Raw genomic sequence first — 14,323 nt, 5'->3', positions numbered from 1 at the left:
AATGCTGCTCCTGTTAATAATGAAATCACATATGCTACTTTGGCCCGAGACGTGGGAAAGTTCTGGGGAAGGCATTCGAATTGGATTTCACATTGGTAGACGAACCCGCGGCACCGCCTGGGGCCGCCATCAAACCTTTCTGGAGTGGCAAGCTGTAGTCGGTGTTTGGGAGTAGGAACCACCGGTGGAGGACCTGATGGAGAAGGTACAGGAACCGCAGGCGGGGGAACCGGGAGAATAGAAGCCAAAGTGGTTTGGATCGAAACCAGTTGCCTCGAGAGCTCCTGTAAGTACTGAGCCACTTGTTGTTGTTGCGCCTCCTGGTTGTCCATCCGAGAGGTCAACTCTTGCAGAGACCCAGTACCTTGGGATCCTGCAGCTTCCATTGGGCCTGAACAAACTGTCACGCCTGAAACTGGAGAAGAGGACATGGTGGGCCTCAGTTGGGGAAAGAAACGGAGACGAGGGGCCTGGATGTACGTTCTCCTCATCCACAGGTCTTGAGTGTTGGCGAGACCTGGGCAAAGGTGCGGAGTCTAACCCACAGGATGGTTTTCGCCAGTGACCCCCCAATTGGGATATGGGCTTAGCTGCACCCCGTGAGCAGGTCGCGGTCCTTTGACCAGGTACCCAAGCCCTGCAGGGATAGAGACACTACACCCGTGGCCCAGCAAAGATATGCCTGTTAGGCACAACACAGTCCCTGAAAAATACTGTATAGACAACAACTTGACACGAGGATCAAATACGTCAGTAAGGCTTTCAAAGTGGGAAGCGACTCACGGTTACTTGAGACGTCACCAGAGATAGAAGGCACACGGGTAGAGGTGGTAAATGTTGTAGCACGGATGTCCACGGGAGACGTGAGGCACACAGGTGGGGATGATCACGCTGCTGCACGGGTATTCACCAGAGATGTTAAGGCACACAGGTAAAGGTGGTATCACTGCTGCACGGGTATTCACCAGAGACGTAAAGGCACACAGGAAAAGGTGGTATCACTGCTGCACGGGTATTCACCGGAGATGTTAAGGCACACAGGTAAAGGTGGTATCACTGCTGCACGGGTATTCACCAGAGACGTAAAGGCACATAGGAAAAGGTGGTATCACTGCTGCACGGGTATTCACCGGAGATGTTAAGGCACACAGGTAAGGTAGTAACACTGCTGCTGTACGATGAATAGGAACCTGGACCGGGAACTCACTAAGGCACGCTAGGAGACAACCGTTGTTCAGGCAATTTCCCATAGCCTGTGGGACAGTTTTATACCCAGGGGAACCCTTAGACAGGTGCACAGCATCAGCTGGAAATGAACCAATCAGGAGGGAGGATCCAGTCACATGGGCCGACTGTCATGGCGGCGCCCATGTCCGGGTTAGAGATGCCGGACACCAGCCCTCCAGGAAGCCACAGCAAGCGGGGAGAATCCTCAGCTTCTCCCCCGCCGTCGCGCAGGCCGACGGACCACCCAGGAAGAAAGGGGAAGCCGGCGGTGCGGTAAGCGGGCGGGCTGAGCCCTGACAATGGGGTTGGCACCACAGAAATTCCTTTCTTCTGTGTTAACCCTTTAATGCAGTGTTTCCCAACCTTGGTCCCCAAGGCATGTTAGCAGTCCTCTATTATCAGCCCCATGCGCTTCTATGGGGGTTGCTTTATTGATGATTTTACCAAGCTTTGCATTTCGGAGCTTGTCCCTGGTAGCTAATGCCATCTGAAGATAGCCTATAGGCTACAGATCGCAAAAAGGTTCTGGGAGACCCTCCCTGGTACTCACCACCATAGGCAAACGCAGGGGGGGTTTCCGTCTGACTGGAAACCCCCCTCCCCAGCCCACACCATGACCACAATAGAAATAGTAATATAATGGAATTTTACTAGCGCTGTATGTTCTTCTCAGTATCATAAATGAAATAATTAGCACCACCTATGGATCTTTTAACATGTATCAGCCAGTAATAAATAACCTGTACACCAATTAGGGGATTTGGAAAACATGCACTGTTAGAGATGCACTGTTATAGAGCCCAATATTTACATATATGTCCAGGGCAGTGCTAGGTTCTTCTTCTGCTCCCCCAGATTCCCGGACTTGCTCCCATGCCCTGGAATGGTGCCCACATCTAAAATAAAAACATTCAGCTCAGGCAGGATGGCCCTACTGCCGCATTTAATGGCTTACTGTGATTGCTGGTCCTGTATATGCTGGAATTATGACACAATACACTATGTATGACACATTTAATGGGTTACTTTGATCTCTGGTCCTGTATATCCTGGAATTATGACACACAATACACTTTGTATGACTCATATTAAAGCTGGATAAGTGGTAATTATACCCTCTTCATGGACTGGCCACACTCACTCTAAAATCAAACATTTGGAAACCCCCCTCTAGAAATCCTGCATTTGCCACTGACCACCTGCGCATGCATGGTCAGGAGACCGCACATGTACAGTAGCATGCTAATGTGGTCACTTGACTAATACACATCTCAGGGACGGGCTCCTATTGGAGTCCCTGATCCTACATGTGTTTGATGGTACATGCCGGCAGTGCATAATTTATTTTTGATGGGATAATTATTGAATAGGGTTCTAAAGCTGGCCACACACTTAACCAACTTTCATCCAACTAATCAACTGTTCAACTTGTCTGACCAACTAAGTGACCATGAAGTGTGCTCATACACCTAACCAACTTAATCACACCAGCCAACTTCTCTCCAACTGAGCAATTCTGACGTCACAGAACTAGGCGTATACTGCTACTTCTGCAGTATGATACTTATAAATCCGGCAAGCTTAAAATATGAATGATTGCAAAGTCTTTTCTAAACTATTAGCAGCAATGAACAAGTTTTATGTACCATGTGAAGGAACCCGTAAGCTCAATGTACAGAGAAGATTTATCGCACAAACAGTATCGGGAATGACACAATTGTAATGGACTGTTCACTTGATAGACAGTGAAGCAGTACAAGCATCACAGAGTGAATAGTGGGCCTGATTCAGAGGCGCTCGCAAAAAGCGAGTCCTCGCTCTGAATCAGGGCGGGCCTGTGGTTTTTTTTACACCGGCCTCTTGGCCGCTCGCTAAGCTGTGGGTGACCACCCACAGCTTTTGTGAACGGCTAGGTGATGGTCGCGATTGTAGCGACCATTGGGGCTTGCTACGAGACCCTTGTGGTAGGGTCTCGTCCGTCGCAAGCTCCAGAGAGCTTCCTGCTCTACCAGAGCAGGAAGCTCTCCACTGACTTCACTGGTGATGTCAGTGGTGCCTCTCACTAACGGCAGGCGTTCCTTCGGGAACGCCTCCGTTTGTGTTGCCACCCCCCCTCCCCGCCTACAAAACGGGGCGAGCTGTCGATCAACATTGACAGCCGCCCCGTTTGTAGCGAGCCCCGGAGCAAGAGAATTTCTCTCTTGCTCCGGGGCTTGCGCACTGCCTAACAATCAACCCGCTTGCGAGCGGGTCTGAATCAGGCCCAGTGTACATGCAGGGATCTTCAGTTATTAGTGTATGTTGTCCAAGGTGATTTGAGCCAATCAACTGTCGCATTTCGCCAGCCTTTAGAGCGGTTTCATCATCTGCAATTGCCATAGCATAGTCGCCACTGTCACATGATGTAAGGAAAAAGTTACAGTATGTCTTTCTCAATCTTACTTTTTTCTTTACTTCCCTTTTTTCCTCAATGTTTCCCACCTTCAGCTCACTCCTTTCTGTATAATTGTCTCATGTAAATTATACTTGCACTATGTTATCCGTCTTGTATTACTACAAGTTATCCGAGTAATTCACTTCTTGCAACTGTACATTATGCTGTAGTTTATGCTATACGTACAGTAGATTATGCAGTACTTTGTGGTGCCCTATAGATAATAGTATTTACTATTTACACTGCGCAACAGTTTACTAGTGTTTTTCTTATATTGCTTTGTGTAATACATTTCACATCCATTTGTGGCGCTATAATTGTAAGTGTTGGTAATTGTCTAGACAATCATACACAGAGCAACAATATAAGTGGTCATCTGTGAGGATGTGTGGGACGCCCAAAGATAGAGCTTAATATCCCTATACCCTTACGTGGGGCTATACCTGGTCATGTTGAAGAGAGCGCCATTAGAGAGAATAGGCGATTACTGTATCAGCAAAGGTTAATACTGTATCAGAATATTATGGTTAGGTTAACACTTCATTAAACTTATGTAATGTCTGTTTCCCCTAACAGAGCCTGTACCGGTTCCAGCTATAAGAATTGAATTAGTACAGAACACAACTAACTGGTGTAATGTGACTCTCCATTGTTCTGTCCCAACAAACACATCAGCGTTGTCCTATACCTGGAGATACAAAGACTCTGAGTACCAGCTGTATAATAATGGTCCCACCATCCAGGTGTCACTGCAGCCAGCATACTGGAATATGGAGCTCCTGTGTTTAGTACATAACCCAGCAGATCAGAAGAACAGCTCTATCCATGTACAGAAGATCTGCCCCGATCTTGCTGTCAGTATTCCGAATAAAACAGGTGAGGACTGGCGTATTTGTAGTCGTTGTGTAACCTAAGGCAGAAACTTCTTCACCCCTTATCAGGTTACTAATGCAAAGTGCAGTTTTGACCATGAACATAAACATAAAGGTTTGACTTTCACCATTGCAACTGCCTATATCCACCCCCTACCAATGGCATAACTATAAATTTTGCTCCCACTGGCAAAAAAGTTTCTGGCGCCCTGTTCCCCCCCTCCCCATGGCATTTTGATATAACTAATACAGGGCCATATCAAGGTAATTTGGCTCCCAGTGCGAACAGTTAAAAATGCGCCCCCACCCCCCATAGCCAGGTTACATTATTTTTAATTTTTTCTCCTTATAGTAATGCTCATTACACGTTAGGCCACACACCATAATGCCCCTTACACATTATGCCACACACCGTAATGCTCCTTACATGTTATGCCACACCGTAATGCCCCTTACACGTTATGCCACACACCGTAATGCCCCTTACACATTATGCCACACACCATAATGCCCCTTACACGTTATGAAACACACCGTAATGCCCCTTACACGTTATGCCACACACCGTAATACCCCTTACACATTATGACACACACCGTAATACCCCTTACATGTTATGCCACACACCGTAATGCCCCTTACACGTTATGCCACACACCGTAATGCCCCTTACACATTATGCCACACATCATAATGCTCCTTACACATTATGCCACACACCGTATTGCCTTTACACAGTATGCCACACAATGTAATGGTCATTACACAATATGACACATATAATGCCCATTACACATTATGCCACACCGTAATGCCCATTACACATTATACCACACCGTAATGCCCATTACGCCACACAAAATAATAATACCCATTACACAATATGCCACACACCATAATGCCCATTACACATTAATGGGTGGCCATTTTTGGAGGGCCATTATCAGCAGATTCAAATGCGGACTGCTAGACCGCATGGAATCTACATAAATGCTGCCCCCAAGCCACCTCAGGGTCTGCGGGGGCTATTGTATGCCCCTTTCCCCTACCCCTAAGCCAGAACCCCTTGCCTACTTATTCACCTTTCCTACCTATCCTAACTGCCCATCGTAGCTTGATATAACAAACGCAGGCTGCAGATGGTCCCAACCCAAATTAAAATGCAAGCCAGCTGACCAAACTACCATTGTTCAGTGTATGGACCTGTATGATAATTGCTCGGTCTGGAAAATGGTCTGGATTGTTTGGTTTGGTTATGGAACCTGCCTGATCCACCCGACTGTCATTCAGCCAACTTCATGGTGTAAATTTATGCGCTGATTATTGGGATGTCACTCCTCCCCTCATCAGTGTTGTCTGGTCGGCTGGACTATCATGCAGTCTATGGCCATCATACCATTCGTACCTTAGTAAAGCTGTAATTAGGTGAAGGCTACCACCTGCTTGTGCCAGCTGGTTGCTCAGGGAATCAGTGTGCTGGAGTGCAGGCTCTGGAACGTATAGGCACTTCTGAGTTACAGGATTCCTCAAGGTCCAAAAAGAATTGAAACACATAGCAGCTTATTCATTCTGTAGATGGACAGGGGAGGAGTGTGCTGGACAAATAAGGAGGACGGGAGCAGGAGGGGAGTGACTGCCTTGAAATTAACCCTGTTCATTGGTTGCTGGATCTTGCAGAGTGGCCAGTCACCAGGAGGGAAGCAGGACCACCCAGACTAAGGCTCCAGGTATGCACAGCCCCTGCTAGAACTTAAAACCTGGTGGCCAACTCAGAATGAGTGAGGGCCTCATCTAAATATGAGAAATAAAAGCAGAGGCAGATGCATTCCAGAGTGTATTTTCTGAACAGTTAAAAAACAGTTGAACAAACATTGAACAACAACTAAACCCAGGTACTTACAATAGTAGTTTGTGTTTTGTATATTTTTGAATGTTTTGAAAAAAAAAACAATGTATCAAAAAATTATTTTAATAATCTTACCCCATGGAATCATCTCTAAGACTACTACATCCTTTACTCTCCCTGCAGCTCATCCTTATGTACATATTGCTACCTCATTAATCTACTCTCCTCTTACAAACACATGAGCTTTTAACTTATCTATACACATTGACAATAACATCCACATCCTGCTGCTTCTATTAGTTGGTGACATATCACCAAATCCAGGCCCAACCCACATGCCACACAATGAACTATAAATCCAGCTAACCTCCCTTCACTCTCCAAGTCACAAAAATGTGCCTTATGGAATGCATGCTCTGTCTGCAACAAACTAAGGGGGTCATTCAGACCCGGTCACAAGCACCAATGTGCTCGCAACCGGGTCGATGGGTAGCCCTGTGCATGCGCAGCGGCCGCACTGCGCGTGCGCAAGCCCCGGAGCGAGAGAGAAACTCTCTTGCTCCGGAGCTCGCTACAAAAGGGGCAGCTGTCGATGTTGATCGACACTTCGCACCTTTTTGTAGGCGGGCCAGGGGTGTGGTTTGCAAAACGGATGCGTTCCTTAAGGAACGCCTACCGTTTCGTGGGCGGCCGCACTGACATCATCAGTGATGTCAGTGGGGAGCATCCTGCTCCATCAGAGCAGAAAGCTCCCTGGGGCTTGCGAGTGCCCAGACCCATCCTTAGGGTCTGGTCGCAAGCCCCGATGGTCGCGATGGTGATCACCATCGCGACCATTACCCTGGTCGCTAGCTAAGCTGTGGGTGGTAACCCACAGCTTAGCTAGCGACCAGGAGGCCGCGGAGGCCGCACCAAAAAAAAAGAAGCGCCCGCCCTCATTCAGAGAGAGCGATCGCTTCTTGCGACCGCCTCTGAATGAGGTCCAAACATCCATCCATGACCTCTTTACTTCAACTAACCTCAACCTTCTGGCAATAACAGAAACATGGCTAACACAATCAGACACTGTCTCCCCTGCTGCATTTTCACATGGTGACCTACACTTCTCACACACCTCCAGGCCTGGTACTGTAATTGTAAAGGAGGTGGGGTAGGAATATTACTCTCCCAATCTTTCACGTATACAGTACTCCCACAGGTACCTTCACTCACATTTACACTCACATTTACATCATTTGAAGTACATTCTATCAGGACTTTCAGCCCTTTCTCTCTGCGAGTTGCTGCCATCTATAGCCCACCTGGATCACACCAACAATTTCTGGAACATTTTTCTGCCTGGCTCCCTCACTTCTTATCCTTAGACATCTCCACCATCATTATGGGTGATTTCTTTTTTTTTTCTTTTTAATTCAATACATTTTTATTTGTTTTCAAGAAAAAACATTAACATAAACAGTAATAAAAATTGTTTTACAGCACAGTAAACAGTCTATGTGTGGTCATATTACACATATTCTATACAATAGTATAAATCAAACAGGACATACTACAATATGGGTTCCCATTCAGGACATACACTCTAGGCATAACTTATATAGCGAGATTGAAGCAATTACACAACTTCTTTATGCAAATATATATCCCTGTTCACATACATATCACCTCGACTACATTACTTTAAATACGAGGAATCTCTGTACTACGCACAACTCTATCCCCAGTGGTTATCTGCATCACATCAAGTCTAGTCTCACCCAATCTCCGCACATATGATGAAGCCATCTATCCCAAATAAGATGAAATTTCTTTTCTGCCCTTCTAGCTAAGTACACAAATGTCTCATGCGCCAAGGTCTCATTTACCAGTGCTATCCATTGTCCTATCATTGGACCTTCAGGGGCCATCCATGTTGTAGCTATGCAAACCTTGGCGAGCATACATAAATTAACAACATATTGTGCAAAATATTTATCTAATGTATCTTCTCCAATAACAGCTAAAGTGCACACCATTGGACTTAGCACATCCCGGGGAACACCAGTGGACACCAATATACAATTAACCTCTTCCCAAAAGGAACTGACAGTAGAGCATGTCCATAATAAGTGCCAAAAACTACCATTAGGGGAATTACATTTTGGGCATTTTGAATCAGATCTACCACCGAATTTAAACAAGCGATCTGGCGTTAAATATATTCTATGTAACAGGAACATCTGACTTTGTTGAAACCGAATTGTTGTAGTAGCCATTTTTGGACTACCCAGTGCTCCTATCCACACATCATCTGGCAATGGTCCAAGGTCAGCTTCCCATTTTTGCCTAATGGATGGTAAATCTGTACCATGATATTCTCTCATCAAGGTTGCATACATAACAGACATCAAATGTCTTGGTCCAGCAGCCTGTAATAAGATTTTAACAGGGGAATCTCGGAACACTGGAGGGGCATCCACAAATTGTGCGTCTATAGCATGACGAAGCTGAAGATATCTATAAAAATATTGTCTTGGGATATTAAACTCACTTTGCAGCTGTTCAAACGTCTTAAACACCCCAGACGCATATAATTGTCCTAACGCGTTCACATCCCATTTCCCCCAGGCCTTATTAATCTGCAGCAAAGCAAGTTCCTCAAGCCCACTGGTATTAAGGGGGTATCAGGATCCCATCCCTGTCCCTGAAAAATCTGCGTGACCTGTCTCCAAATCAAAATAGCTTGTCTAACCAATGGAGCTCTAACACCCTTCAGGTTGCTACTAAGTAGTATTTGAAGTGGAGTATGCCCCCTAGATTCCTGTCCCACCAGAAGAACAGATAATTCATCTACCTCCGAAACCTGTGTCCATGTCCACAATTGCGCCAATTGTGACACATAGTAATAAAACTTAAAATGGGGTAGTGCCAGTCCCCCAGCATCTCGTGATCTAGTAAGTGTATTCAGTTGAATACGGGCTCTACATTTAACCCAAATCAGGGAGGATAACAAGTCGTCTATTTGTCTAAACACACTCTGAGGGAGATAAATTGGGGAATGTTGCACCACATAAAGGAGTTTGGGTTGTAGAACCATTTTTATAAGATTTACTCTGCCAGTGAGCGTTAATGGCAATTTCCCCCATGTATCTACCTGGGAACTTAAATATTCTATTTACGGCTTAATATTTAAAGACACATACCTATGAGGATCATTAGTTATCCATACACCTAAATATTTGAACGAGTCTACCCATTTTAATGGGAGTGTTATAAGCGGGACAGCAGGACACGCTCCTCTAATGGGAAGTACACATGATTTGTCCCAATTTATCGACAGACCCGAACACTTTCCAAAAGAATTAATAATTGCAAGAGCATTAGGCATGGAAGTGTCATACTCTGAGACAAAGAACAGTATGTCGTCAGCATATAATGCTATTTTATCCAATCTAGTTCCCATGGAAAATCCCTGAACAGCAGGACTAGCCCTAATCAAACAAGCCAATGGCTCAATGACCATAGCAAATAGAATGGGTGATGAGGGGCAGCCCTGCCGTGTACCCCTCGAAAGAGGGAAAGAAGATGAAGTATATCCATTAACCGATACCCTGGCCACAGGCACCGAGTACAGCAATTTAACCCATTTAGTGAAACCAGAGCCTATCCCAAAGCCACTCATTGTCTCCCATAGAAATGGCCATTCTACAGAGTCAAACGCCTTAGCGTTATCTAGTGACACTATTATTTTAGAAGTGGGGTCCTCATGTGAGATCTGCAATTGGGTAAAAAGGCGTCGAAGATTAATCGAGGTTGACTTTCCTGGCATGAATCCAGTTTGATCCGAGTGTATCAGCTGGGCAATCACCTGATTCAACCTAATGGCCAGAACTTTAGCAAGGATTTTGATGTCTGTAGGGAGGAGAGAAATAGGCCGATATGACTCCGTCTGTTTAGGGTCTTTTCCCGGCTTTGATAACACTACTATAAGGGCTTCTGACATGGACTGAGGGAGAGTAATACATTCATACAATTGATTGAATATCTCTAGTAGGCGGGGCACATAAAACTGGCTATGTTTTTTATATAGCTCCAAGGGGATCCCGTCTAACCCCGGGGCCTTGCCGTTTGGGAAGGATCTTATAGCTATATCAATTTCCTCCATAGTTAAAGGAGAATCGAGGAAATCTTTAGCCCCAGAGGATAATTTAGGAAGAACTATAGTCATAAGATAGTGGCGTAGTTCTTCAAAACTATATGACACGCCAGAACTATATAGTCGCTGATAGTATCTAACAAACTCCTGTGTGATATCTGGTGTTTGGTCATAAATTATACCCCCTGGACCCACAATCTCTACTATAGTTATTGAAGGACGTTCCAATCTTGCCAAATTGGCCAAATAGCTTTCAGGTCTGTCACCTATTGCATATCTAGAGTGTGAATTGAATAGCAATTTATATCTAGCCTTATCTGTCAAACAGTCGATGATGAGTGACAGCACGCCCCCTTTGGTGGGCGTGCCTGCCCAGATGGAGGCGTTCCCATGACCAGTGATTTTCAGTAAGGGAATATACAAAAATCGTTTGTAGTTCAAAAAAATCGTTCATTACATTTAGTAAATGAACGATTTAAGTAAACGATTTTCGTTAATTTTTCCCTTGAAAAAATTAACGAAAATCGTTTACTAAATCATTGTGTGTGTATGTAGCTTAACTCCTAATTCTTCTAGATCTCTCTGCTGCTTTTGACACGGTTGACCACTCTCCTCATTGAAACACTACAATCCCTAGGTCTTAAGGAGACAGCTCTTTCTTGGTTCTCTTCCTACCTATCTGATCGCTCTTTTACTGTTCGTTTTTCTGCCTCCTCTTCGCTACCTCTATCAGTTGGAGTATCGCAAGGCTCTGTCTTAGGTCCTCTGCTATTCTCAATCTATACCACCTCTCTTGGAAAACTAATCTGCTCTTTTGGATTTCAGTACCATCTGTATGCGAATGATACTCAAATCTACCTATCCTCTCCAGATTTATCACCATCTGTATTGGTCCGTGTCACTGAATGTCTTTCTGTCATTTCATCTTGGATGTCATCTCGCCACCTGAAACTTAATATTTCTAAAACAGAATTAATTATATTTCCACTGGCCAATAACAGTTACCAACCTGATCTCTCTATCACTGTTGATAACTCAACAATCCACCCTGCCCCACAAACTCGCTGCCTTGGTGTCATCCTTGACTCTGAATGTGGGAAACAAAGGACAGTTCAATCTGTCTCAAAATCATGTTACATACATCTAAAAAACATATACAAAATTCGACCATATCTCACACAAGACACTGCAAAAACTCTAATCCATGCACTCATTATTTCCCGCATTGACTATTGCAATAGTCTCCTTACTGGTCTTCCCAAAAACAGGCTATCGCCATTACAATCCATTATGAATGCAGCTGCGAGGCTTATCTTCCTTGCCAAACGTTCATCGTCTGCTTCCCCACTCTGTCAGTCCGTCCATTGGTTGCTGGTTTTCTACCATATTCAATACAAAATACTTTTACTAAGGGGGATGTGCATGTGCAAAATGTCAAAATGAACACTTTATGCACGATATCGTTTGTCCAGGACTGCCAGGGAGCTGCCGGGGGAGTTCAATCGGTAATGACATTACACCATTTGCGAGTCGTTTAGTGTGTGGGCACCTTTACTCAAATTACTTTTGAATTGGTCCAATCTATGATACACACTTCCAGACAGAGGCCTTCCAATGGCCCCTACACTTTTATATTTTAGTTATGTTACTTTACAAGACAAATACTGTAGCTTGAAGAATACAGGATTTTGGATTCCACCATATTTATTAAAGAAGCTCACCGACTACAGTACAATCTATTATTTTTTCCATTTTTGTCTTGCCTGTGGATGTTACATAATAATTCCCCCCAAAACATTTTGAGTGGAATATTAGAAGTTATTGCACTCATGGAAAGTTTACTTACCTGGGTCCAGTGGGTAACATGATGCACTGTGCGCACCAACAGCTGCCCTCTTGTCTCCTTCTCTCTCCTGCAGGCAGTGTGTTGTCAGTGCCTCAGTTGCCTGATATAAGATTGATGAGCATAGATGTCTGCTGCGCTCTCTCCACTCCGGCCAAGGAGTGTGTTCTGTACCTGCAAACGCTCCATGCGCAGGAGCCATGACAGCGTCAGGCATGTGCACGACTCACGGGCCTAGCGAATGGTGAAACATTTGCATGTAAACTTTGGGGCGGGGCAAAATGTGCATTGTTACACCCAAAACAAAACACTCCAGATTGGATGGAGCACTTAATTGAGCAGTCTGCCGCTTCCCTGTACCAATGTATCTCCTTGCATCAGGTACAGTAGCTCTCACACACTGCAGCTGGTAATAAGGAGCAAGATGGAGTTTGGATTTGGACACGGGCACAAATTCAATTGAGTTCTTGTCCCCGATCTCCTGTCTAAAGTGATGGGAGATCGCGGGGCGATATTGATGCAGAATATCACACCCAATGAGGTCAGGTTTAGCCATGTAAAACGGCTAAACTCAACCAAAGTGCTGGGCGCGATTGTGAAAAATGCCACTTGGGCGCCCAAATGGGGCACTTTACACGCATTTCAGCTCACCACCCCCTGGGAGGTGTGAGCTGAAATGCTAGCGCCAGCAGTTGATCGCGCCCGGCAGGAGCAACAATTGAATAGCTCCGTCGGGCGTGATGGGGGAACGGCTGCCGGCGGAAACAATTTAATTCCGTCCACACCCTGTTCTGTGGCTTGACCTGTGCTACTGAAAAAAAGGAATCTTCTTGATACAGTAGAACCGGAAAAAAAAAAAAACATACTGTTCATGGAATTGGTGAAATGCTTTTGTAATAAACGTCAGCGCTACTTGAGATGCAGTTTATATGCCAGCAGTCGAAATACCAACCGCCGGAATCTTGTACGTCCAGAAGGCAGTAAGTATGCACGGTCAGCCCGGGATGGGGAGGTTGGGATTAGGCAGCCCTCGGGAGGGTTAGGCTACAGGAAGTGGGGGGTTAGGCACCATCGGGGGAAGGTTAGGCTTCCCCGGGTGGGTTAGGTTTAGGGTGCGGGAAGGGGGGTAGGTTAGGCACCACTAGGGGAGGGATAGGGGTGGAGAGGGGAGGGTTAGGGTACTTACCTGCCGCTGTCAGGATTTTGTACCATTCGGGCTTCCAGACTTGGTATTTGAACCGGCGCCTATTCAGCCGCCAGCATCTCATACAGATTCCTATCTACTCACCTATTACGGTGAACAAATGTCACGGGGCGGAGGCACTTACACACTGATGGTAACTTGCATATGCTCATCTCACTCCCTAAATAACAGCTACAGCATCACATACACCCCCAACACTTCACTCACTGAATCACTGGCTGCAGAGTCGCCAGCGCAGGTTCTGTAGTAGGTACTGGAGACCGTGTAGTCATGAACCCTTGTGGTAGTGCTGTATCTTGCACAGTGCTCCTGATTCAGAAAGTTTCTTACTGTATATAGTATCTGCTAAATAGGGCACACAGGCTTCCGTGGTCCCCTAGATGGATATCTGGGCCATCCTTCCTGCTAAAAAGTATTAAACAAAACAGAAGATGGCCCTAGGGTCAAATTAAGCAGACGGTAATACAGTACTAGGGAAGAGAGGTCATTCCTATTTGTTCTACAATTTATTAGACTACTACTGAAGTTGCAGTATTAGTCTACTTGTGTATTACAATGTTTTGTACAATATACATTTTATTTTGTTTTCTTCATTATAGGTATTGGACGCGAATATTATGCAACGCTCTCCATATTTATAATGATAATACTAGTACTTCTTCTTGGATGGTTTCTATATAAAAAGAAAAAAAGAAAGAAAGGTAATTTTTACTATTGATGTAGTGTAATGAGTATAAAAAATTATGCAGTATAAAAATTCTG

General features: G+C 45.1%; 1 protein-coding gene across 3 annotated transcripts in view; it reads left to right on the top strand.

The window, feature by feature from the left end:
* LOC148522296 (SLAM family member 5-like) overlaps positions 1 to 14,323 on the top strand; it is an 87,267-nt gene that overhangs the window by 54,479 nt on the left and 18,465 nt on the right. For all 3 annotated transcript variants that reach the window (XM_088474178.1, XM_088474177.1, XM_088474176.1), the window contains exons 3-4: positions 4,238 to 4,537; positions 14,161 to 14,262. In XM_088474178.1, the coding sequence (XP_088330304.1) occupies positions 4,238 to 4,537; positions 14,161 to 14,262 (402 nt within the window). The remainder of the gene's footprint in view (positions 1 to 4,237; positions 4,538 to 14,160; positions 14,263 to 14,323) is intronic.

This window comes from Taudactylus pleione, unplaced genomic scaffold, assembly GCF_031769625.1.
Source record: "Taudactylus pleione unplaced genomic scaffold, aTauple2 ptg000148l, whole genome shotgun sequence".
NCBI classification, from domain to species: domain Eukaryota; kingdom Metazoa; phylum Chordata; class Amphibia; order Anura; family Myobatrachidae; genus Taudactylus; species Taudactylus pleione.
Note: the sequence above shows the minus strand (reverse complement) of the source record. Positions and strands in the feature narration are given on the sequence as shown.